Below are 27,108 nucleotides of genomic sequence, written 5' to 3'. Positions count from 1 at the left end.
GTCACAACACAGGTTTCCCTATACACTTGCTGCTGCCACCCCACTTCTGATAACTGTTAGGAATTTACTTGATCTTCACAAACATAACTTGCTCCGGCTAATGTGGGTAGTAGATATCCAATTTTAATTTCCTGTTGGGAGCAATGACCTTTTTCTTTTGGTATGACTCCTCATAGAGTGATTGCCTTAAATACATTTTTAAAAAATCTTAAAATTCCTTTAAGACTTTGGTGCCCTCCAGAGGCGAGAATAGTGGGTTTCACTAGGTGGTGATTTCTACATATGTGATTGGTTTTATAGAGGAGAGAACCTAACGCTGCACAAGAAATCCACAGATGAGAACTCCCCAAAATTAAACAAACCCAGGTATTTTATATTTTTACCTGTTGTTTCAAGGATATTTTAGATAGCAAGTGCTTTGATCCTATGTGTGTTAGTTCTAGCAATGAAATTTTTTTGATTGGAGTGGGTCAAAGTATGAAAACCTTTATTTCAAAATAATTTATTGTATGACTTTAGGAAAAATAAACCAACTTATTTAGACTATTATTTGAAGACAAGATAAGAGACGCAGAGTAGTGGGGAGGTACCAGTGAAAGAGGAAAAAGCTTGATGGAGCAACCAGAGGGGAAGGGACAGGGAATAAAAAAGACAGAGCCAATGGAAAGAGGATGAAAAGATAGAGGAGAGTGACTGGAATTTTCAACACATCCGTATATAGTAACTTCAAAAAAAGTCAACTAGCACTTACTAACTGCTAAACAATAAAGTTCTGGGGGCCTTAGCATTCCCTAAGACTTCTGGCTGTGTGGTCTTACAAGAATTTTCTCAACAGCTGTACCTTACCTCTCTCAATCTATTTCCTTCATAATCACTGCTGTTCTTGTACCAGGGCTTTTTATTTTCTCGCTGCTGGTACATCTATTTGCATTCTCTTGTCTTTAGGACACCACACCTCTTCCATCTCTTACTCTTACCTGCCCCTCTCAAATCTCAGTGGCTCTATAAATGCTTCTCTCTTACCAGAGCAATATCACATTGGATGGGGTCTGTTCTGATGTTTCTGAGCCTAGACAACGACTCCTTCTGTGCTAACTTTGGTCTTCACTCTAGCACTTTACAGATCAAGTGCATGCAGGGGACAAATGAAGTGCAGAGGCACCTCAGACAGGGGACCCAAAAACATTGGACTGAGGGCTCTCTGCTAGAGTTAGTACCTCTTTCATGACACTATCCCTACATAGGGTTCTCTTTGCTGTAGAAAGAAATCCTAGAACTCCACTCTGTTGTGACTACAGTCCTGAATAAAGGATTCCATTTTGTTTGATAAAAATAATACTTTGCATTTAACATGGAAAACTTTTGACCATCTTCCCTTTTCAGAGAGAACACTATTTCTGGCCATTACTCCTTTCTATATCCATAATACACTGATAGATTTAAAATAAAAATGAAACCCCAGACACTTTTGGAAAATCTTGGGGTTGGTATTTATTTAAGAGGAACATCAAATGAAGCTGCAGTTTTGTGAACTTGTGTTTGAGCCTGAATCTGGAATCCACCATTTTATCCCTGACTTGAAAGCAGTAGGGAAGGCTGAAGACCCACTTGTTAATTTGCAGGCCTACCTGAGCCAAGAAAGCAAACTTGTAGGTAAGAACAAAAATAGCAATTACATAGTTTACATTTTTAAAATTATATAAAAATATTCTACTTTAGTTATACAAAACAAATAGTTCATGAAAAAAAACCCTGCTTTGCTAATGAAGAACCTGATCTGGGTCCCTCTGATGTAAATGGCACTTTTGTCACTCTTCAAAAGGAGGATTGACCTCCAAAGTTGTTTCAGTATGCTTTGAAAAGAAGCCTTTAAATTACACCTCCCTTTCAGTGTTTTAGTACAAGCCTTGATTAGATTATCGCTCTTCAAATGCTACTGCTTTTTAGGCAATCTATAGTTTCAGAAAGTAATTAATTCATATCTAAAATCTTGGTTATTTCATCTTTCATATCCTTGATCTCAGTCTGAACTGTAGTTAAATTGGACAGTTTTTCATTCAAGAAAACAATTTCTTTCTCTCTTTGTAATATATCATCAACCAACCTTCCTATTCTTAATGTTAGCTCATTTATCATTGGTTCTAAACGGGCAAAGTCCTTCTTTAAGTTGTACACCTTGGGTTTTAAATCATTTGCAAAAGTAACTGTTTTCAGAACTTTTGCTCTGTTACTTTCCAGATTTAAAAGCCTATCTGAATGTTTATTGAAATCACCTCTCAAGTCAGACAATGTGATTTTAATCTGTTCAATTCTTTTTGAGTTATCAGAGGCAAAACTTCGTAGCTTTGCAGTACGGTCAATGCTACTTGTAAGTAGATCACCTATATTTTGTACTGTCTTCTTTTCAGCTTTATCTACTTTATCTTCCAGTGCTTGCAGAGAATCAGTCAATGAGGTCACATCTGACACTAGACCTGAAATGCGTCTTATGTCAGTTTTTACTGTTGCAATCTTTAGAGATACATCTTTTGCTACAGAAGCTGTACTCTGCTCAACTTTTACAACTGCATGAAAAAGAGTTGTTAAGTTCTCCTGCAGTTCTTCTTTTTTTTGAATTATGCTCTTAGACCATGTTTTCATGCCATAGAGACCCTCTTGTAGATGTTTAACATGAGAAATTATTTGAAGAGCTTCCAGTTGTTCCATTAAGTCTTGAGTCTTTTCACACTAGAGGGAGATACAAATAAAAGTATTTCAAAAGATAAGCACGATTTTAACTAATAAGTTCAGGTCAAAACTACAGTTAAGTTTCACTGAAATATCTTTCTTAATCAACAGTGATGGATCCATGAACCTGGGTCTTTAGAGAACAGTATTTCTGCAACAATGCATGTGTCCCAGACTTCCACTGATTAACTCAGTTTTTCCACGTAAGTATAGGCAACAGGCTCATATGCATCACTAGAATCCTCTTTTACTGTTATAACATAGATTCATAATTTTTTAAGGCTGGAAGGGACCAGTATGATTTTCTGCTCTAACCTCCGGCATAGCATGGGTCACAGAACTTCACCTAGTAATTTCTGCGTTAAGCCCATAACGTCTGTTTGAACTATAGCATATCTTTTAGAAAGACATTGACTTAAAATAATTAATTGTGATCCATGAATTTTCTGTAAAGGAACTCTTTCCTGTTTTCACTAGAGCAAACACAGCATAAAAATTCTTTTGAGTATTTATTACATTCACATAACAAAAAGAAACAGACAGAAAATATAAAGACTTGGAATTGAAAAGTTAAATGATTATTCATTTGGGGCAAATTTTTAAACTATATTCAGCAAAATCCTTCAGAGGGAAAACATAGTTTAAACAGTTTCCTGCTCTCACTAAAAGTTATCTTAATGAGAGAAGATTCAATCCACTCTTAGGTTTTGTCTTAACAGATTTTTTTAAAAGATCTATTCCTGCTCTTCAGACAAACATGCAAAGATGAGACAAGAGAGGAGAACCTTCTGCCTGATACGGCTTCATTTATGTGTGAGGCAGGATACAGTATGCAGACATGTTGATTACAAACAGGTATACTTTAGTCTGGAGACTATGACTTCGTTCTCCAGTCCAAGAGGAAATCCAGTTGGCATGCTCTGGTCTCCTCCCACTGTTTTTTTTTTCATGCTGAAAAAAGGCCAGTTGCTATCGGAGCATGTCATGCTGCTTATAATGGTGAAATCATAAAGTTAAATTAATTCCAAAAGTGGCAAAGTTTGGAAACTATTAGAAAGAAGGCAAAAGGAAGACAAGAGAGAACAGAATTGATATCATGTAACACAAGGAAGTGTTGGAGCAGAAATTTCTTGGGAAATGACCAATCTAGTGTCTATGGTCTAGCATCTTGACTGGTCTGTTTGCAGCCTGGGTATAACACATCAAAATGGGATCGGTCTTTTAAAAAGGTAAAAAAATATATCCCCCTAATATTACAGTGTAACAGTAGAAAATGGCTATCTATTATGCAACTGAAACAATATGCACTTTATAGTGAATCTTTATCAAGGTGATTTACTATATGTCAATTTTTCTATTGGCCATCTCTTTCAAAAATGTAAAAATGGACAAGATATCATGTATGTCAGACTCTTATTTATGGGCTCAGTGGAGTATTGGTTTTAAAAAAGAGCTGTGTCCCCTTAACACTCATAGTTGTACAAAAGGATGATTGCATTTTTGATTTTTTTATTTTATTTTGATTACACAAATCCCAGTGTGTAGTTCTCCAGTTTGATCTAAATAAATCTGTGAAGGTCACATTTCTGCATTGAAAACAATGGTGGCTACACTGTTCATGTAACTTTGGCAGATCTCTCTGGCTCCAGTAAGCTGCCAGTGCAGCTCTTTGTGTGCATATATTTTAAAGTGCATGTGCATTAGTATTTTGTAGTGCAAGTTATGTAGATTGACGAAGGAACAGAAAGTTGTTGATGGCACAACACTGTGTATACAGCAATGTAAAATTGATTAACTGACAAAGAATGAAGGTGTCTGTTCTAAAGGAGTAACGCAGATTGGAAGACAACAGTAAATATTTATAGAAGTTGATCTTAAGACCGTACTTCAGGTAGGGCGCGGACATCCCATTACTGCTACAAACGAGTATTTTGTTTTCAAACTTGCATCACCTATTATACCCTTATGGAGCTGACATTGAAAATTAAGACTATCTTTCTCGTCTGTAAGTTCCTTGTCTGTAAAAGCACACTGTTGGGGTTATATGAGTTATAATGATGATTACATTTGAGGCACACCGGAGCTGAATTTTGTTGCAAGCTGGAAATTCTGCAACTTGGATTGCACAGGAAAACATTCAAATAGGTTTTTATTGAATTAAAAATTAAAATCATAAATTAGATACTGTAATTTTTTATCAAATTTAATTATTGTGATTTTTAGTGGATATGGGCCCCATGTATAATTCTGTCTGCCAACTACTTCTTGATTCAGCTTACTTTTTTAGCACTGATGCTGACATTGTTTTTAAGTTTATTTTTAATTATATCCACATTTATTATCTTGTTCACCAGCTGCTTGTGTGATAAAACCCAAAACTGAAATTTACAGACTGAACTACCCCCTTTTTCGGTTCTTTATATTAAATTGATCAGATTTATTGGACATGGTTAATTTTTAGTGAACCCATGCCAATGAGTATTACACTACTTCATCCCTAATAAACTATTTAATGTACTTTTCTTCCGGGGACAAAAGTCTAGTTTATCTGGCTGTAATTACTATTCTCATTTTCACAAATTCATACTTAGCAGACAGAAAAGGCCTAGTGTGAAATCCTGGCCTCATGGAAGTCAATGGCAAAACTCCTATTGATTCAGTGCAGGCAGAATTTCATCTCTAGTGAAGAACTTTGGTCATCCCCTGTGAACGTAGGATCATTTGGTATAGCCTGTGATTCTCAGACTTTAGATTTTCGGGCAACTCCATTTGTTTACTAGACTAAGAACTCTGTAACACCCGTGCCCACTACTTTCTGTTCAACTATGTATTCTAGTCTGCAATGGAATTTGGGTTGATCCAAACCTACAGTCTAAAGATGCTGAAAATGTGATTTCAGTCCTTACTCTTGTTAACCAAAAATAATTATATGAAAGAGAAAATTCTAAGTTGAAAAAACCAAACTTATGAAAAGTATTAAAATGTGTTTAATTGCAAAAATTCTTTCCCATAAAATGTTAAACAAGAGAAGAGCAATCTAGATAGCTTCAACAAAAAAACTTAAAAAACAGACTCCAACGAGAGACTGCTGAATTGGAATTAATTTGCAAACTGGATACAATTAACTTAGGCTTGAATAAAGACTAGGAGTGGATGGGTCATTACACAAAGTAAAACTATTTCCCCATGTTTATTCCCACCCCTCCCCCTCCCCCCGTTCCTCAGACATTCTTGTCAACTGCTGGAAATGGCCCACCTTGATTATCACTACAAAAGGTTCTCCCCCCCCCGCTGGTAATAGCTCACCTTACCTGATCACTCTCTTTACAGTGTGTACGGTAACACCCATGTTTCATGTTCTCGGTGTATATAAATCTCCCCACTGTATTTTCCACTGAATGCATCCGATGAAGTGAGCTGTAGCTCACGAAAACTTATGCTCAAATAAATTTGTTAGTCTCTAAGGTGCCAGAAGTCCTCCTTTTCTTTTATCATTTTGGATATCCCGAGTCTTAAATCAGGAGTAGCCAAAATGTTGTTTGTAGCCCCAGTGTGTGAACACTTTGGGTATGTCTACTCTGCAATTAAAAACCTGCAGTGGGCCCATGCCAGCTGAAACAGGCTTGCGGGGCTCAGGCTAAGGCACTGTTTAATTGCAGTCTGGGACCCTACCCCATACTGGGGTCCTAGAGCCTGGGCTCCAGCCCATGCCCACACTGCAATTAAACACCCCTTTAGCCTGAACCCTGCAAGCCTGAGTCAGCTGGCATGGGCCAGCTTCAGGTGTTTAATTGCAGTGTAGACATACCTTTGAGTTTTAAAATTCAGCCTCTAGCTGCCCTCTACTTCAATATAGAAGAGAGGCCTTTACATACTACAAATCCCAGTGTGTAGTTCTCCAGTTTGATCTAAATAAATCTGTGAAGGTTACATTTCTGCATTGAAAATAATGGTGGTTACACTGTTCATGTAACTTTGGCACATCTCTCTGGCTCCAGCAATCTGCCAGTGCAGCTCTTGATTGGGCAAAGTTTGAACAGTCTTGCCTTAAACACCTCCTGGTAGCTGAGATTATATATTAATTGTGTTTTGACTTTGGAATACAACAGTTTATATTGGAAGTCACATAATTTCTTTAGGCCTACCAGTGTACCATTAAAAAAAAAATGATTTATTTATAATGGAAGTTAGATCCCGTATGCGATTAGCACCAAGTTCAGTTGCCTTACACAAGGACTAAAACCTGGCAATACTGACATGAAAAGGCGTTAATAGATGGCACAAACGAATTTCTTTTAAAATTAAGGAAATATAAATGTCTTGGAATTAACTTTTTAATTTTTGTTTTTCATGAAAAGTTGGATCCCTATTGTTCAGCAATAAATTTAAGTAATAAAGGGTAGGAAAAATCAGTGACAAAAATAGTTGGGCAGGTGTAAATGGGAAAGGGAGATTCTGGGGGAAGATGTGGCAGATTTCCTGACAAGGAACTGAAATGATGGAAGGTTACTAACAGTAATGCTGTACTCAGGTTGAGAAGCATCTTAACTCCACAACCAGTCCTACAGACTTCAGTGAGACTATTCATGCAGAATGGTGCTATTAAATGTGAATAAGGGTATCACAATTTGTCACAATGATATTAAGAATGTCAACAGTAAAGTGCGGAGTGAGGAGGCCACTTGCATGTGGCCGAGGAAAGGAAGAAGAGACAGAAATTTAAAGACCAACTGTTGTATAATCCATTAACACATATAAAATCTCAATGGAGAGGAGGGGATATTTTAGCAAAAGTGGTATGGTATTCTGCATTGCAATCTGGCGTTTTCAGAGATCACCTGTCACCAGAAGAGGGGACCACGTTCTTCTCTCATTTATACTGGTGGAATACTACTGAGTTTAAGGTGCTTGTAATTATGTAGTTCAGAGGAGAATCTGGCCCAGCATATAGAAATTGTGTTAAATATACATAATTTATTACCAGTAATCCGGAAGTTCTCTTATTCTGCTGTCAGTTTAAACTCAAAGCACTGTCCTTGAAAGGACCCTTGGATTTTGGGTCAGCACCTAACTGTATTAGGATTTTCTACATTGAGAATAATTATACTATCTATGCTTCAATGGAAGTGAAGTGTGTACATGTCTAATCTCTCTCTCAAACACACACTTCCACTGAGGCATAAATATTAGGGCTGTCAAGCGATAAAAAATTAATCGCCATTAATCACACGATTAAAAAAGTTAATTGCAATTAATTGCACTGTTAATAATAGAATACCATTTATTTAAATAGTTTTGGATATTTTCTACATTTTCAAATAGATTGATTTCAATTACAACACAGAATACAAAGTGTACAGTGCTCGCTTTATATTTATTTGATTACAAATATTTGCACTGTAAAAAAACATTTTTCAATTCACCTAACAAGTACTGTAGTGCAATCTCTTTATCATGAAAGTTGAACTTACAAAGGTAGAATTATGTACAAAAACTTACTGCATTCAAAAATAAAACAATGTAAAATTTTAGTGCCTACAAGTCCATTCAGTCCTCCTTCTTGTTCAGCCAGTCACTAAGACAAACAAGTTTGTTTACAGTTGCAGGAGATAATGCTGCCCACTTCTTGTTTACAATATCACCTGAAAGTGAAAACAGGAGATTGCATGGCACTGTTGTAGCTGGCATTGCAAAATATTTATGTGCCAGATGCACTAAAGATTCATATGTCCTTCATGTTTCAACCACCGTTCCAGAGGACATGTGTCCATGCTGATAACTGGTTCTGCTTGATAACAATCCAAAGCAGTGTGGACTGATGCATGTTCATTTTCATCATCTGAGTCAGATGCCCCCAGCAGAAAGGTTGATTTTCTTTTTTGGTGGTTTGGGTTCTGTAGTTTTTGCACGGAGTGTTGCTCTTTTAAGTCCTGTTCTACAGTATGCGGTTATTTCAGAATTAGCAGAGTTACCTCAAAATAAAGCTGATTCCATCCACACGACCAAACCAGTTTTTTCGATTTAAAGGGCTCTTTACTCTGATTTCTGTACTCCACCTCGGCAAGTGGAGTAGCGCTAAAATCAAGATCGCAGTTCCAGGTTACAGGTACTGTGTACACAATTCGACGATATTGGCCTCTGGGAGCTATCCCAGAATGCTTCCCTGTGACCGCTCTGGACAACACTCTGAACTCCGATGCACTAGCCAGGTAGGCAGTAAAAGCCCCGGGAACTTTTGAATTTCCTGTTTGGTCACCATCAACACAGGTGACCATCAGTACAGTCCACCATCACAGGTGACCATGCAGACTTCATCATCACAAGAGACCACGCAGTCCCGGATTCACAGAGGAGCTCCAGCATGGTCCAAACGGGAGGTACTGGATCTCATTGCATGTTGGAGAGACAAATCTGTTATGGCAGAACTACGTTCCAAAAAAAAAGAAACGCAAATACGTACGCTAAAGTCTCCGGGGCCATGACGGAAAGAGGCTACTCCAGGGACACAGAGCAGTGTCATACAAAAATCAAGTTGCTCAGACAAGCATACCAAAAAGCCATGGCGGGGGGAGGGGGGGAACGGGTGCTCTGGGTCACAGCCCCATACATGCTGCTTCTACCGTGAGCTGCATGCAATTATGGGGGGTGACACCACCACTATCCCACCACTGTCCGTGGACACCTACAAGGAGGGAGTAGCACGGAGTGAGGAGGGTGAGTTTTTGAAGAACGAAGAGGAGGAGGAGGAGGACAGTGCACAAGTGGGGAATCTGTTTTCCCCCCTAGTCAGGAACTATTCTTAATGCTGGAGCCAGTAGCTTCCCCCCACTCCCAAAGCATGCTCCCAGACCATGACCCTGGAGAAGGCACTTCTGGTGAGAGAGAGATTGATCGGAGCCACATGTTGTGGGGAGGGGGGGAAACCCAGCCGTGCTGGGCTGTTCACGTTTAGTTTAAAGGGCTCATCCCTGCTCAGAGCCTCATCGGAGCCCCGCAGTGTGTGTGGGGGGCGGGGAGGAGGGTGTTGTGTGAAGTGATCATCCCAGAGAGCCCGCAGGCTGCCTGCAAGCTGAATTCTGTTGCCTGGCCGCATGTGATGGCTTACTCACACCAAAGTGGGAGGCACTTCAGTATAAGAGGCAAAATGAGACCTTGTATAGAAAGAACATGTACTGTGTACTATGAATTGCCTGTTTCACTGAGAAACAGTGACCCCTCGGTTCTCTAAAATGTATCTTTTAAAATATTACCCTCCCTTTTTTTCCTCCCGCAGCAGGTGCAAATGTTTCAACACAGCCCCTATCTACTCCGTCCCAGAGGCTGGTCCATATTAGAAGGAGGAAAAACCAAAGTCGGGACGACATGTTTGCCGAGCTTATGCAGTCCTCCTGCACTGATAGGGCCCAACTGAATGCGTGGAGGCAAACAATTGCGGAGTTGCATAAAGCGTTACATGGATACGGAGAGAGGAGGGACATGTGCGATGAGAGCAGACAGGATGCTATGGTCAAGCTCATGGGGGAGCAAACTGACATGCTCCGCTGTATGGTGGATCTAATGCGGGAAAGGCTGCAGCCCCTGAATAACCGCCCTCCCTCCTCCCCAAGTTCCATAGCCTCCTCACCAGATGGCCAAGAACATGGAGGGGGAGGGAGGAGGCTGCTGGGACTCACATAGTCAACCCCAGAGGTTTGCACAAGCAGCAGAAAGCTGGCATATCCTAAATTTTGATTTGGTTTCTGGACTTGTCCTTCCCTTCTCCTCCACCCCCCTAACCCAATACCCCCCTCCCCCATCTAGCTTCCGAATTCTCTCAATGTTTTGTGCAACAAATAATAAAGAACGTTTTTTTAAACAACTGTGACTTTATTTCCTTTCATCGATTTATAGGGGGCGGGTAACTTTAAGAGAAACAAACACAACTGTCACACCCTACCCTGGCCAGTCATGAAACTGCTTTCAAAGCTTCTCTGATGTGCCGCGCGCCCTGCTGCGCTCTTCTAATCACCCTGTTGTCTGGCTGTGTGAAACTGGCCGCCAGGCGAGTTGCCTCAACCTCCCACCCCACCATAAATGTCTCCCCCTTACTCTCACAGATATTGTGAAGCACCCAACAAGCAGCAATTACAATTAGAATATTGGTTGTGCTGAGATCTAACCGACTCAGTAAACTGCGCCAGTGCACTTTCAAACGTCCAAACGCACATTCTACCACCATTCTGCACTTGCTCAGCTTATAGTTGAACTGCTCCTTACTACGGTCCAGGGTGCCTGTGTATGGCCTCATGAGCCATGGCATTAAGGGGTAGGTTGGGTCCCCAAGGGTAACTATAGGCATTTCAACATCCCCAACAGTAATTTTCTGGTCTGGGAAGTAAGTTCCTTCCTGCAGCTGTTCAAACAGAGTTCCTGAAGATGTGAGCATCATGCACCTTTCCCGGCCATCCCATGTTGATGTCAGTGAAACGCCCCTTGTGATCCACCAGTGCTTGCAGCACCATGGAAAAGTACCCCTTGCGGTTTATATACTGGCTGTCCTGGTGTTCCGGGGCCAAGATAGGGATATGCGTTCCATCTATCGCCCCGCCGCAGTTAGGGAAGCCCAGCGCATTAAAGCCATCCACAATGGTCTGCACATTTCCCAAAGTCACTTTGATAGCAGCTGGTCAATGATTGTGTTAGCTACTTGCAGCACAGCAGCCCCCACAGTAGATTTCCCCACTCCAAACTCATTTCCGACTGACTGGTAGCTGTCGGGCGTTGCAAGCTTCCATAGGGCTATGGCCACTCACTTCTCAACTGTGAGGGCTGCTCTCATTTTGGTGTCTTTGCGCTTCAGGGCAGGGGACAGCAAGTCACAAAGTTCCATGAAAGTGGCCCTACGCATACGAAAGTTTCTCAGCCACTGGGAATCATCCCATACCAGCAACACTATGCGGTCCCACCAGTCTGTGCTTGTTTCCCGGGCCCAGAATCAGCGTTCCACGGCATGAACCTGGCCCAACACCACCAGGATCTCCCAATTGCCACATGCCATGCCTTCTGTGTCCATGTCCTCCTCAGTATAATAATCGCGCTGTTGTCGCTTCCTCGTCCAGTTTTGCAGGTACTGCACATACTGCTGGATAATGCGCGAGGTATTTACAATGGTCAAAACTGCAGCGGAGATCTGATTGGGCTCCATGGCTATGGTGCCTGCACAGGTAATCCTGGAAAAAGGGCGCAAAATGTAGGAGAGCAGAGTGGCAGCGGAAGCTGTGCTGTTCGGTTCATGGTAGCCGAACAAAGGCGGAAAATGGTTGTCTTCTGTGGCTTTCACGGAGGTGGGAGCCCAGGACAGATAACATGGAGAAGCTCGGAAGTGTGGCAATAGCGGGAGAGCAGAGTTGGCAGCAGAAGTTGTGCTGTTCGGTTCACGGTAGCCGAGCAGAGTTGGCAGCAGAAGCGTTTGATGAGGAAGAGAAAGAGTAGATAGTAGAGATTACATAGGAAGATGAGAGAAAATGAGAGGTGGATTCATAGTAGCAGGAGAGCAGCAGTGCACCGTCTGCTGAAAGCAGTATGCCAAAAAGGCGCGAAATGATTGTCTGACGTAGGTTTCTGATGACACACACCCAGAAACACCTGCGAGAATGTTTTTGCCCCATCATGCACTGGGAAATTAACCCAGAATTCCAATGGGCCGCAGGGACTACAGGAACTGTGGGATAGCTACCCAGAGTGCACTGCTCTGACATTCAATGCTAGACTCGGTACTGTGGATGCAATCTGCGGAATTCACCCGCTTTGATGGGGACACAGAAGACCGAATGTATAAAATAGCTTCCGAAAATTCAAATAGAATAATTTCGTGCTGTAGACGTACCCTTAAGACTTCTGAAAGCATGCTCCACACCATGTCCATCTCAGATATTAGAAGGCACTTCAGATTCTTAAACCTTGGGTCGAGCGATGTAGCGATCTTTAGAAATGTCACATTAGTACCTTCTTTGTGTTTTGTCAAATCTGCAGTGAAAGTGTTCTTAAAATGAACAGCACGTGCTGGATCATCATCCGAGAATGCTATAACATGAAATATATGGCAGAATGTGGGTAAAACAGAGTAGGAGACATACAATTCTCCCCCAAGGAGTTCAGTCACAAATTTAACTAATGCATTATTTTTTTAAATGAGCATCATCAGCACAGAAGCATGTCATCTGGAATGGTGGCCGAAGCATGAAGAGGCATAGGAATGTTTAGCATAACTGGCACATAAATACCTTGCAATGCCGGCTACAAAAGTGCCATGCGAATGCCTGTTCTCACTTTCAGGTGACATTGTGAACAAGAAGCGGGCAGCATTATCTCCCATAAATGTAAACAAACTTGTTTGTCTTAGCAATTGGCTGAACAAGATGTAGGACTGAGTGGAGTTGTAGACTCTAAAGTTTTACATTGTTTTATTTTTGAGTGTAGTTATGTAACAAAAAAAATCTACATTTGTAAGTTGCATTTACACAATAAAGAGATTGTACTATGTTACTTGTATGAAGTGAACTGAAAAATACTATTTCTTTTGTTTGCCATTTTTACAGTACAAATATTTGTAATAAAAAGTAATAATATAAAGTGAGCACTGTCAACTTTGTATATTGTGTTGTAATTGAAATCAATATATTTAAAAATGATAGGAAAACATCCAAAATATTTAATAAATTTCAATTGGTATTCTATTCTTTAACAGTGTGAGTAAAACTGTGATTAATCACGATTAATTTTTTAAATTGCGATTAATTTTTTTGAGTTAATTGCATGAGTTAATTGCTATTAAATCAACAGCCCTAATAAATATTACAATTATTGGCAGTAGAGAAAACCGTAACATAGGTGCAGACCCAAAATCTAAGGGTCCCTGTAACGACAGTGCTTTCTGAATTTAAACTGACATCAGAAGAAAACTTTTGGATTATTCCAGTAAGTAAAATTGATCACAATTACAGCTCTTTTGGGGGCACGTGTGTACACTACTAGGATCTCCTGTATGGAATAGTATGGATGGACTCCTGGTCAAATTCTCTGCTCTCAGTACACCAGTGTAAATCTGGAATAATTCCATTCCATTAACCAGGAACAGACTTTTGTCCCCACAAAAGAGGTGTAAATTGTGATCGAATTTTATTGAATGGAACCAAATATATGAAACTGTTGTTTGTTATAGTCAATATGGTATGTTAGAATCAGACTACAATTCATGGAACCTGCTCAGAAACAGGTTTTTAATTTTTCATATATTATAATGTAGCTAATACAGAAGCATGAAATATAACTTTGCAAAAAGCTATAATTAGAAAAAATGAATATAAATTTAAATACAGAATATTGTGCTTAAAATTCCGACTTAACATCCAGATGTTCTTGCATCTAAATACTTTGGTTCAAATTTCCTTTTAATGAAAAAGAACTTCATGGACATTCAAGATAATCATTATAAAATACATGAAAAAGAGTCTGTCTGTTCCCCCATTACATTTGTTTTTTTTTCTCTCTAGTATAGTTTAGGCATGTAAGGTCTGATCCAATGTTAATAAAAAGCAATGACAAGACCCCTGCTATTTTTAAAGTTTGTTGGACTAGTGGTGTTTGGTTATCGTTTGTTTATAAACACATTAACATAACTGAGCTATAAATACTGTCCATATTGTCAAGTAATATACATAAATTAAAATGAGCCTGAATTCACTGATCATCACCCTCACTCTGTTCATTTTCTAGATTGTATTCTAAAGGTACTACTTCTCTTGTATTTGAAGATACTGTAATGTCATATACTTTTTCTTTTAAAACAATTATTTCATTTTGCAGTTTTAATATGCTGTTGTCATACTGCATGCTTTCAAGAACCTTTTGCATTTCCATTATATTTGACACTGTTTTTAGCATCTCATCTTCCATAGTAAACATCTGTACTGTCAAGTCTTCCATTTTTTTCTCTATACCTATCAGCTCACTTGATACTCTAAGAATGGACTGAATGGCATTTTCAATTGTTGGTAAGTGGGTCTTGCATTCCTCAATTTTCGGTTCATAGTCTGTAAGCTTCTGACTCAAATCTATGTCTCTAGCTAACAAGGTATTCTGTTCTTCTTCTAATTTTTCAACTGTCTTTGTATCCAACTCCAGCTGCTGTTCAACTCTAGAAAGCTCATCTTCTTCCTGTCTTTTTAATGTTTTAATATTTCTTATTGTACTGTCTTCTAAATCTTTTAATCTTTCTGAAAGAGACTTCATATTTTGATCAGCAGTATTTATATGGGTTGTAACTTCAGTATGTATGAATTTTGCTTCAGATTTTAAACTACTAGTGTTTGCATTCATTTCATCCAGGCTTCTTTTCCAGGAGTCCATGACATTCTGGAATGTCTCATTAATGCTTTGCATCTTTTCAGAGAACGTCTGCTCACTGTTCTGAATGTCCTGTATGATGTTACGGAGAGTGGACACTTCCTGCTCAAAATGGGTCATCATAGAGATGGATGAGGTAGCTTCCTGCAGGATACTTTCGGAAGACTCAAGCTGCATTTGTAACACAAAACAATGTCCATGTCTACTTAATATTAGACTGGAAGAGCACTTATATTTATACAACTGGGAGTACAATATATACATAAGGCTCAGTCAGTCTCTTGGAGAAAGCTCATGATGTCATACATATTCTAGACATACAAAAAAATTGAGCACTTTATTGACTTGATACACATTTCCAATCTTCCTATTTAATTTAATAATTTATGTTTAAAATATTATTGTTCCAATTTATTCTGGCATGTGAAAGCTATAAAGAGAATTTCTAGGGCAGTTTTCACACATGTATTTTTATTTAGGAGTGAGTAACTCTAGTCAATTTGTTACTTAGAACCAGAGTTATTAAATTCAAGTCACTTTGACCTCAGTTTCTATTTATAAAAAATGAACTGCCATAACTTATTGCTGTAAAAATATTGAGCAAAAAACTTAGAACAAATACCTTCAAAATACAAATCAAATATCGCGACCTTTGATACAGACCAAATGATACAGGGCTAGATCACCAGTCTAGTGTCTCCACAATGCACTACCATATAGGGAACCGGACACTGGGTTACATATTAGTGGTTCTTCACTGCGTGAGCTAGCAGAACATGTGAGCACTAAGAAAACAACACACTAAACTCAGGCAGAAGACGGTGAATTTTGCCACTGACTTCAATGGGTTCCACAATTTCAGTCAGGGAGCACAGGAGAACTTTGTAATACTCCTTGATCAATTGAAGAGCACAAATGAAGCTGTAAAGGGAGCATCTTTTTGCTACCAAGGAGGTACACTATAAGCATATATATTTATTTAAGCAATTATGCAGCTTAGTATTTTCAGATTCTTATTAATTCTAAACTTTTCGTGTGTTAGAAAATGGTGCTTATTTACCTAGATAAAGAATTTTGTACCCATGATTTCTTTCAAACTGCATTAGGATGGTAACTGGAATTTAACTGAACACACAACAGCATATAAATTTTATTTTTATTACACAAATAAGCCCTTAATACAGTACATTACCTATTGTGATATATTTATAAAACTTGATGTCAAAAGTTAGATGTTTTTCCTGACTCTCTTTATACAGAAAAGCAGTTTTTAACTCAAAGTTTTTGATAGAGGCTCATGGATTTAGCATGTTTATTTTTTATTTAAATGTTATAAAAGATTATAAGGTTAGGCCTAACATATTTCATATTAAATTCAGATTTAATTTTAAACAGGTTAATTTTTTAAAAAGAAAAACTTACTATAATTTAAAAAACAAAATAAAATAATCCAATTTAAATTAAAAAAACCCATTTTTAAAAAGTCATTGATTTTTATCCATCCTGTACACAAAAGGGAATTCCAAGTTGGCAGTCAGCTCTCTAGACTGAAGTGTACAGAGATTCAAATTGCATCCTATTTGACTGTCAACATTATAAGATCAATGCTAAAATGGCACTATAAGCACTTGGTTTGCTATGCTTTCATCATTATCTCTACCATACAGGAAATGATCTTGGAGTAAAACTAACTTTTCTAACAGACAACACAACACTATGAAAGGAAAAGAACACATTGCTGCAAATCAGCAGTGTGATAAATGAGAGAGGAGATAGCTCCCTTTTGTGGACACCCAGCCAGCCAGTTGGCTATGGAATCCCTCTTGGTGGTTGTTCTCTACTTGTAAAGGGTTAACCAGCCCACAGGTAAAAGGAAAGGAGAGGGCACCTTACCAAAAGGGCCAATGGGAGGGCTAAAACTTTTAAAAATTGGGAAAAAACTTCCCTTTGTCTGTGTGTTGTGCTTCTCCAGGAAAGAGGGGAACAGGGAGCAGTTATGCTCTGAGAAGCTGAAAGCCAGGTATGAAAAACCATCAGATCATACCTAGAGATTGCTTATCTGAAACCCCAGATATATAAGTAAATTAGGGAATGTCTAGGAAGATGCGATTAGGTTTATTTCTGTTTATTTCTTATTGGCTTGTGGACTTCTCTGTGCTAACCCCAAATGTTTTTGTTTTGCTTGTTTGTAACCTTCGCTGGACCTCAAGAAGGTTGCTGTTTAATTTTTGTAAGTGGGTTCTTTAAATCTAGCAAAAGCCTAAGTTCCAGATGTATTTTCTTTCTTTTTGTTTTTAATAAAATTTACCTTTTTTTAAGAACAGGATTAGATATTTGGTGTCCTAAGAGGTTTGTGCATATGTTGTTTAATTAGCTGGGGCAACAGCTAATTTCCTTTATGTTCTTTCTCAGCTCTTCCCAGGTGTGTGGGTGTGTGTGTGAAAGGGCTTGAGGGTAACCCCCCACAGGAAGGAATTCCCAAGTGCGCCTTTCTGATTTCAAGGGGTTTTTTTGCACTTGGATGGTGGCAGCATCTACCCATCCAAGGTCAGAGAGAAGCTGTAACCTTGGGAGTTTAATACAAGCCTGGAGCGGCCAGTATTAATTTTTTTAATCCTTGCTGGCCCCCACCTTCGGCACCCACAGTGTCAGAGTGGAGAATCAGCCTGGACAAGCAGTTTTAAGATTTTAAATTAGCAGTATAGAAGACATAGACTGAAGTGGGAGCAAGACCAATTTACCATACAAGAATTTCTATTTAAAACAATATGTAGCTGAACTATATTGAGAATTAAACTTCTAAATTGAGCCATATGAATTCAAGGGAGGACTTAAGTTTCTGGAAAAGAAACATTAGGATCCAGTTACTTAATATGCATGGTTAATGGATCGACAAATTTAAGCCCCAAATTTGACATACTTTAAGATTATAATCATCTGGTGAATGATGTCATACATATTCTAGACATTAAAAAAAATTCAGCACTTTATTGCTATGAAATTACACATGAAAATAGTATTGAAGGTCCTGAAGAGATCAACAATGAAAAACAAAAATATAAGTAAAGGGAAACATTTTCAAGTAGCTATTTCACACAGGGTGAAATACTGGCCTTACTGAAGTTGATGGGAGTTATGCAGTTGACTTCAACGACGGCAGAATTTCCTTAGCAATGTTAGTATCTCTTTATAAGCATCCACCTGTCGGCATGCTTTTACTTACATAAGTGATATTAAGCAACATAGTCTTATGAGTTTAGAACAGAACAGAAGCCAGATCTGATGGCCAACCAGATGTCCCATTAACTCCCAATAAGATGACTGAATAAACATTTTTAAATGGTCTAATTTCAGAGATATAAAATTGTAATTCTGGTTATCTAAAAATGTCCATAATCTCAAAACACATTTGTTAACTTTGACTAAGTCAATATGAATTAATACATTTTAGCTAATGTTCAATATAAGTTCTGCAATTAAAATTCCAATGATTACCTTTTCAGAAATTAAGTTAACTTTATTTTCCATATCCTGGCATTTTCCAGTTTCCAGCTGTAATAAATGATACTTTTTTTCCATGTGAGCAAGTTGGCCTGACTGCTGAAATAGGAACCTGCAAATCATGAAAAAATTAGTGAATATAATTGGTACGCATTAAATGTTTTAGGCCTTGATCCTGCAAGGAGCACCACGAGTGTAGGATTCTACCTTCACACAGCTCCTTGCATGATCAGAGCCTTAGAAAAGAGCCGGGCTTATTTAATGAATTTGGTCTGTCTTCATATTGAAGTTATAGACTACCAAAATAAGGAAATAGACAACAAATAATAATTTGCATTTAAAGTGAGAGAGAGTGTGTATACGTGTGTGTGTTCTACTCAATTAGCTATCACAAACCTACATAACTGCTTCATTGTGACCTAATGTACATATGTGGGAAAAAAAGTACCTTCATGGTAAAGGAAGCCCTTAGTGAAAATTACTTTTTTAAATGGTTAGCTGATTAGAAGGCCAAGTTAAACAAAACAAGATAATTTGACCTTTCTTCCCAGACTTCTCACAACCATGTGGGAGCTCTGAATTAGGAAAGGCCAATCTAGTTCTAATTTTGTGTTAATTTTAGCCATTGCTATTGTGTTGTGGAAAAGTTTGTATTGCTGCTGCCTGTGATGTACCTGTTCTGTGGAGAAATAGACTTTATTCTCCAGGCTCTCAGTCCAGCACCTCTCTCAAGCATTACATTTATTTTAAACAACAAAAAATGTAGTTAAAATTATCTTTTTTTGGTAGGTTTCAGGGTTGCCAGTTCTGTAAACAACTTAAACATATAGTGATAAAGCGGGTTTGACAGAATGTACCCGTGTCCACACCCTACACACTGTTGTAATAATCTTAGTGCAAAGGAGGTTTTGTGAGGTATCTGAAAACTCATAATGTGCTGGTCAATGTAGTCCTGATAAAATGTGTGACAACATCGTTTATACTATTTTCCTGTATAATGTTATTGACACATGTTCCAAACCACAGCAGAAGCTGGCAAACAGGTCTGTCTCAAACAAAAGAATATGTGCTCTGCTTAATTAGCATTTAAGCAGTAAACAGAGTCATCAAGCAGGAAGGGAGACAAAGGGAGTACAAACAGGTGGGAAAATCAGCAGGGATTATCCTTACATATGCACTCTGGGCACTGCAGCTGTGCCGATATAGGCCATAGTGCAGACACTATCTATGCCAAAGGGAGAGCTTCTCCTGTCGGCATAGGAACTCTACCTTCCTGAGAAGTGGTAGCTTTGTTGACAGGAGAAGCCCTCCCATTGACACAGTGCTGTCTACATGGGGGGTTAGATTGGTATAACTGTGTTGCACTCTGAGCAACGTAGTTATACTGACAAGTCTGTACTGAAGGCCAAGCCTCTGTCTCCTGAATCTCAGCTGGAAGTATTTTCCAGAAGGAGGACTAACACTATAAAAAGGAGAAATAAATGCCACAAAGGGACCCCCTCCTCTCCCTCTCTCGATTCACAGCACAAGAAGGGACAAAGGAAGCAGCCATTAAAGAGAAGAAGGTATCGTGGCCTAAGAAGTTTGGCCAGTAAGACTGTTGAGAGCACGTGGTGAGAAAAACTTTGCTTTGAATTTAACGAAGTTTGTTAAGCTGGGCATCAGTTGTGTTTTTTACTTTTCTTGTAACCACTTCTGACTTTTATGCTTCATTACTTGGATTCACTTAAAATCTCTCTCTTTGTAGTTAAAAAACTTGTTTTACTGTTTTATCTACTTCATTACTGTTTTAGCTAATCCAATGTGTTTAAATTGAACTATCTGACAAACTATTTAAAATAATAAAATATCATATTTTCATCTTAAACAGACTTAACATATTTGTATTGTCTAGGAGAGGGCTGGACGGTACAGAACATATATTCATGGGGGGAAATCTAAGACTCGAAGTATATTGGGGCACTCTGTACTATACCCAAGACTCGTAAGAGCCAAGGTGTGGCTGGCTGGTTGCAGCTCTCACACAGACATTGCTGGTAGTGACTTACATGCTGTAGGCTGTTTGTGAGATTGCAGATGGGGACATGTAGGCAAGCAGCACCACTATAGCTGAACCAGGATGAAATGGGAGACAACAGAGAGGGCCCTAAGATGGCAGTGAAAGAAGGTTAATTTGCTGGAAGTTTATCAATCCCGAATCAAGATGGGGATAATGCAGACTGTCCAGGTATCCCCTTTTTGGAATCAACTTATGTAGAAGATTATTTTCTCTCACATACATTTTATAATTCTTTATTTGTTACGATAATGTACAGCAATTAAAGTGAGAACTCCAGAACAGTAATAATCGACTGTTGAGACTGAGGTCTGGAGCAAAAACTAAGAAATTGTAATCTATACCTATCCCAGATGTGGGACAGTTTAAGGAGAATCAAAATTATGCAATTTTTATTCTTCTAATCTAGACAGTCCTGTGACTACTCAATCATTCATTGGGTGAAATTCTTGTCCCAGTGAAGTAAATGGGAGTTTTGCAATAGACTTCACTGAGGCAAGTCTTTCACCCATAGACTTTAGGGCCTAAAATTTTTGGTGTAGCTAGAACATATCTATTAGAAAGACATCCAATTTTGATTTAAAGAATTGAAATGGTGATGAATCCACCACATCCTTAGACAAGTTATTCCAATGATTAATTATCTTCACTGTAAATAAAATAAAATAAAATAAAATAAAATAGTGCCTTATTTCTAGGCCGAATTTCCAGCTTTGCCTTCCTACCATTGGATATTTTTATGTCTTTGCCTGCTAGATTAAAGAACCCTGCACTATTGGAAATCTTATCCCTGTGTAGGTACTTAGAGATCATGATCAAGTAACCTCTTAACCTTCTCTTTGTTAAGATAAATAGATTGAGTTTCTGTAGTCTCCCACTGTAAGACAGGTTTTCCAGACCTCTAATCATTCTGGTGGCTCTTTTGTGAGCTCTTTCCATTTTGTCAACATCTTTTTCAAACTGTGAACACCAGAACTGAACACTATTCTACTAATATGTCATATATAGTGGATTCCATTGTATATGACATGGAGGAAACCAGAAAGAGTAAAATTGAAAGTGTGAAACTGACTGTATCCAGTTACCTTTAGAGGATCACTTACCAGGTGAGCAGTAGACAAGCAACAAGGCAAAGCAGGTTTAAGGCTGTCCGTGAGTCTATCCAAAAGGAATTCTGACTATTGCTGCTGCTCCTGGGACCTGAGATCATTCCATAATTGCTCTGCTTTTGTGGATCTTCGTTGTGCTTCGGTGAAGGAACAGCTTTCTTTCTTTGCTTCATGTCAGACATTTTAAGAAAGTCTTTAGGAAACAGAAACCAACCAGAGATCTAGCAGAAGAAAGCAAAATGAGTTATGTTTAGTCCCTTCCAAGTTCACACAGAGACTTCCCAAAATATGCAGTTAGGCAATTGCACTAAAAATTAACTGCTTGCTGTTGATGTATACCACATCGATGTTTATTCAGTTACATTAATCATTTTCAAGAAAATGTCACGATAACTATTCGTTTTTCCATTACATAGCTATCCCCTTCCATACTTTCGGAATAGCAGAAATTGTCTAATTTTCCATAGCACTAAGACTATAGATTTAATTTCTTTTAAAAAAATGAAAACTTGGGTTCTACATAAGCTGATGGCAATTGTCCAGGAAAACTTTTAACTCCTTCAGGCTGCATAGGCATCTAGAGTTTTCAAGATGTTCTTAAGATTACTGTACATAAAAGAGATTAGAAGACATTAGACGACATTTTGGTTTTTTTAAGACAGCACTGTTTAATCAGTTTCACTATTTCTCATGTTTGATCAACTAATCTGTTGCTTTACTATACTTTGAGTCTTTCACACAGCAAAAGGGGAGATACACATTTAAGACATAGAAAATATGGGATTGTGAATCATCTTGGAGTCTAATTTAGGAATATTTCTGTTATAACTTTTTAAATATGTCCACCCATAAAGCCAGGTTCATTATTTACTGTATAGTCCTGGGGGCACTCTGTGCCAAAAATTTAAAAATTCTGCATACAATATTTTATAATTCTGCAAATTTTATTTGTCAAAATAACACTACATAATCACACCAGTTTCAATTATTTTGGTAATTTATTTCAAAATACCTGTCAGCAAGTATGTCTATAACAATACAGACACACACAAAAATTCCCCCAGGAGTAGAGAGTTAAAGAAACCCCTATGACACCCAGTTCCTGTTTCTCTGCCCCCTCCCCCCCGGTATCTGGCCCAGCCAGGGGGCCAGATACCCACAACCTCTCCCCCCGAGAGCCCAGTGTAACACTGCACCTCATATTCTTCACAGTAATATTATTATGATATGATTAAGACATAATGATAATGTATTTTATGCATGATAGGTCATGTGACATATCATTGGAAAGGATATGATTTACTGAATAGGATTATCCCATTTGTATGCATGTACCATTTTTGTATCTGAAGTTAGGAATATTTACTATCTGTATTACAAATGTGTTTACACCTGGGGAACGCCAGCTAGGCAAAAGATGCTCAGTCTAGATCAGTGGTTCTCCAACTTTTGTACTTTCACATAGCATGCCTCTGAGTGCAACCCCCCTTTATAAATTAAAAAACACTTTTTTGTATATTTAACACCATTATAAATGCTGGAATCAAAGTGGGCTTTGGGATGGAGGCTGGCAGCTCGCAACCCCCCACATAATAACCTTGCGACCCCCTGAGGGGTCCCAACCCCCAATTTGAGAACCCCTGGTCTAGATGGCTGGCTGGGAAGGGCCCATTCAGGTTGGTGAGCCATTAGGGGAAAACAATAGGCCTTAGAAGAAGCTTATCTCCTGGGGTGGGGTGGGGAGAGGGGATGTCTTCCTGAGGATGCTACAAATGGCCTCCAAGCAATGGCTTCTGTGGCACTACAGGGGCATGTAACCAGGTCACCTGGTACTGGACTCCATCTTGGAATACCAGTGTTTTACAACTGTCTGGCATGGGAACCAAGCTTTGAGACAAAGGGTTCCTGCCATATGCAAAAGTTATTTAAGGCAGGGGAGTGACATCATCATGGTTCTTCACTGACTCCCTGCACCAAAGAGACTCTGGGAAACACAGGAGGAACAAGGACTGACCTGGGGGGGAAGTGCTGGACCCAGGCTAAAGGGATTTTTAGCCTATGAAAGAAACACCTGGGGTTTTTAAGCTGTAAGCAAGTGCAACTGGCCCCTTAAGAATATCTGCAGCCTGCTTGAATCATCATTACGGCTACATTTTAGTCACGGGTATTTTTAGTAAAAGTCATGGACAGGTCATGGACAGTAAACAAAAATTCACAGCCCGTGACCTGTCGATGACTTTTACTATTTACCCCAAAGTAAAACTTGGGCGGGGGAGCCACAGGTGCTCTGGGGGCGGGGGAACGGGGGCGGTCCGGGGGCACCATGGGTGCTGGGGGAGGTGGCACGGGTCCCCCACTGGTGCTGGTGAGGAGAGAGGGGCAGGCAGCAGCGTGTGACCCAGGACCCCCTCTGGTGCTGGGGCGGGCCACGGTGCACGGCCCAGGAGTGGGACCCCTGCTGGTGCTCGGTGGGAGGGTTGTCAGGGCTGGCAGGGGCTCCCTACCCAGCTCCGCATCTCTGCAGCTCCTAGGCAGTGGAGGGGTCTGGGGGCTCCGAGTGCTGCTCCTGCGAGAAGCACCAGCCATGCAGCTCCGATTGCCAAGAACTGCAGCCAATGGGAGCTGCGGGGCGGGGTCTGCAGGCACAGGCAGTGCACGGAGCCCCCTGGCCCCTCTGCCGCGTAGGAGCTGCAGAGACACGCTAGTGGAGCCCCCCACGTCGAGGTAAGACCCCAGATACTCGCATCCCCTTTCCCCCCCAGAGCCCAGCCATCTGTCCATCCCCCCATCCCCGAGCACAGGGATCCAGAGGGAGAAACAGCCTGATGCTTGATCCCAGGCTTGCATGGAGTTTTCTGCATGCTGCCCTCTCCTTCCCACAGGGCATGCTGGCAACTGCAGCTGCCAGGAAACCTCTAGCTCCCTCCCCCCAGCAGTGTCTTCTATGTGTGAGCTGGACTCTGCTGGGTCCAGTGGCCCCTAGCTGCACTGCAGCCCATTTTTGTTGGGGAAAGGAAACTCTGCACACCCATAGTTATGTCTCTATTTAACAGGGTGTGACACTTTACCATATTACAAAATGAGCATCATTTCATCTGTGACTTACTGTTTCTAATTATTTTATTAAATTGAGTGAATTACACATTTAACAGACCAGAAAGTCAAAAAAAAATTGGACAGGGTGCACTTTTTTTTTCTGCAGGTGGATGTATTTTGGAGTATCAAATAAATGGTAACCAAATATCTATTTGTTCTCCATTTTTCTGGGTATATAACTGGTGCATTAATATTCCCATATTTTCTGTATTTTTTGAGTCATTCCCCTAGAACTGGACTATTTTTCTTTTTCCAGTGAGAAGCTATTAGTAGTGTAGTAGCTACTAGCAGATGAGAGTTTAATTCTTCATTTCCCTTTGTGCGATTGTTTATTTAAAACGTTGGTTTAGAAATAAGTCACCTTTTTAAAGTCCAATATCTCAGATCTTTTGGGGGGCTAAAGGCAAGCCTCATTGGGTTCAGGCAGGAAGCTGACAATCTCTACTTTCCAATGCAACAAAACTCATGTTTCTAGACTTTCAGGACCATGACGTATTAAAACAGTCACACTTTTAAATCTAGAAAAACTCAGTGAATGACCTAGAACTGACTCATATCAATCATGTAGTTTGGCTTGGGGTTGTTTTTTAGGAGACAATTTCATGTCTGGGGAGAAGAAAAGAATTATTTGGCAAGTTGAAAGAAAAAAAATTGTCTGAAGCAGTTTGGAATATAAGAATAAATCCAAGAGAAATGGACTAGTGGGGGAAAAGCAAGTGAAGTGGGCAAAGATGCATGATAAATACATTTATTACATAGTTTTGCAATTTATCATAGGGCTATCCCCTCCAAGTGTGTTTATACCTACAGCTCCCATCCTGTCCAGAGAGCTGTGTGCCTGGAGTCTACCACTGCACCGCTACAGGGCCCAAAATGAAGTCAATGGGGCTCTGCAAATTTCTCTTTGCAGGACTGAGACCGAAATCCACATCCATAAATAAATATAAACATTCTACAGCTATCCAGATATTTACTTGCTTCGTTCGGTACTTCTTAAGGACTAAGTCCATCAGAAATATGAAGCTTAAAAATAAATGTTTGTGAGTTACACAAATGCAAAGAAGTGTCTGAGCGTGTGGAGCATGAAGAAAAAAAAATCCCCGCGCTCTGCACAAACGTGTCAGAACCGATTTTCTTTCAACTTGTACAAAGTCGCTTTGGGCAGAGCCCGGGCAGAGCCCTAGAGAATTCGAACCAAACGGAATTTCGGAAGGAAAGTGAAAAGCGACAACAGCTTTTAAGACAAAACCCACCCCCCGGCTTTAAGGATCGCGACGGCCTCACGGTAATGCCGGGGGGGGGGGGGGGGGGGAAACCATCAGCCCCACAAAGCCATTCCCCGGCGGAGGCTCTTCTACTGAACGATGCCCCGCAGTCACCAACGGCCACCCCGTCCCCCCGCAGCAATCCCGCGACACCCCACTGGGCTCTCCCATCAGCAGCCCATCCCTCCTTCCCCCAGCTCCCCCCTGGCCCCACAAGGCCACCCCCCGCCGTCCCGTGCCCCCACCCCGATCTCCTCCTCCCTTCGAGCGCCCTCACCGCCCGGTCCCCCCGGACTCGTCCCCACCGCTCCCTTCCGCCGTACCCCGATCTCCCGGATCCCCGTTATCCTCTGGCTCGGGAGGGCCGGGCGCGGGACAGTCCGGCTCAAACAAACTGCTGTCCTGGGCACGCGCCTCCGGAGGCGGTTGCGCCTCCCCACAGCTTCGGGCGCGCCACGTCAGGCGCGTGCCCGCCGCTCGCGCTCCCGGCTACGGCACTGGGCGCGTCTGCGCCCGCGCGAGCCCCCAGCGGCTAGGGATAGGGGTGGAGCCTGCCGCTTTGTGCCGAGGTCCTGGGCGCTGGGGGCGGCCTGAGGGGCGCGGCCGCCCGTCGGGGGCTGAGTGGTGCCCGCTGCTTGGGAGTGGGAGGCGCCTGGCAGGCTGCTCTGCCAGCCCGGGCCTCCCAGCCCCTCGGAAGGAGGAAGTGGCCGCTGGTTCTGGGGCGCCTCTCCCCGGGCTGGCGGCGCCGTGCCTGCCCCGTCCGGCTTCCGAAGCTGTTGTCTCGAGCCGGCGACGGCCTCCCCGAGACCCTGCCCCGCGCGCCGCAGGGGCTGCCCCGCCAGGTAACCGCGCGCCCACGCCTGGCCTGGGGACGGGGGAGAGGCCCGGGGGGGGGTGGGACCTCGCGGGGGTGCAGCGGGCTCTGCCCCCGGGGGAGGGGTCTCTGCCCCGCGTGCTGCCGCTCTGGCTG

The 27,108-nt window shown here is 40.9% G+C and overlaps 2 protein-coding genes and 1 long non-coding RNA gene across 6 annotated transcripts in view; 1 reads left to right on the top strand and 2 right to left on the bottom strand.

Moving 5' to 3' along the window:
- Nucleotides 1-486: 486 nt before the first annotated feature.
- Nucleotides 487-26,667, bottom strand: IKBIP (IKBKB interacting protein). Of its 2 annotated transcripts, none has more exons than XM_073327457.1 (4): nt 26,462-26,665; nt 21,772-21,998; nt 18,607-18,724; nt 487-2,727 (listed from the first exon to the last, which is right to left on the bottom strand). In XM_073327457.1, the coding sequence occupies exons 2-4, from the start codon at nt 21,957-21,959 to the stop codon at nt 1,972-1,974; spliced, it is 1,062 nt and encodes a 353-aa protein (XP_073183558.1). In that variant the 5' UTR covers nt 21,960-21,998; nt 26,462-26,665; the 3' UTR covers nt 487-1,971. The 2 variants fall into 2 exon arrangements, with proteins under 2 accessions (XP_073183558.1, XP_073183557.1); XM_073327456.1 differs by lacking the exon at nt 487-2,727 and adding an exon at nt 14,343-15,282 and having other exon boundaries at nt 26,462-26,667.
- LOC144930103 (uncharacterized) lies at nt 10,609-12,640 on the bottom strand. Its single transcript, XR_013635187.1, has 2 exons — nt 12,593-12,640; nt 10,609-12,131 (listed from the first exon to the last, which is right to left on the bottom strand). It is a non-coding gene; the product is annotated as an uncharacterized LOC144930103 (long non-coding RNA).
- Nucleotides 26,649-27,108, top strand: part of APAF1 (apoptotic peptidase activating factor 1) — a 91,058-nt gene continuing 90,598 nt past the window's right edge. For all 3 annotated transcript variants that reach the window (XM_073327440.2, XM_073327439.2, XM_073327438.2), the window contains exon 1: nt 26,649-26,980. The gene's annotated coding sequence lies outside the window, so the exon portion shown is untranslated. The remainder of the gene's footprint in view (nt 26,981-27,108) is intronic.

The sequence above is a fragment of the Lepidochelys kempii genome, chromosome 1, assembly GCF_965140285.1.
Source record: "Lepidochelys kempii isolate rLepKem1 chromosome 1, rLepKem1.hap1, whole genome shotgun sequence".
Classification (NCBI taxonomy): domain Eukaryota; kingdom Metazoa; phylum Chordata; order Testudines; family Cheloniidae; genus Lepidochelys; species Lepidochelys kempii.
The sequence above is the reverse complement of the archived record's forward strand: the minus strand, read 5'-3'. Positions and strand labels throughout refer to the sequence as shown.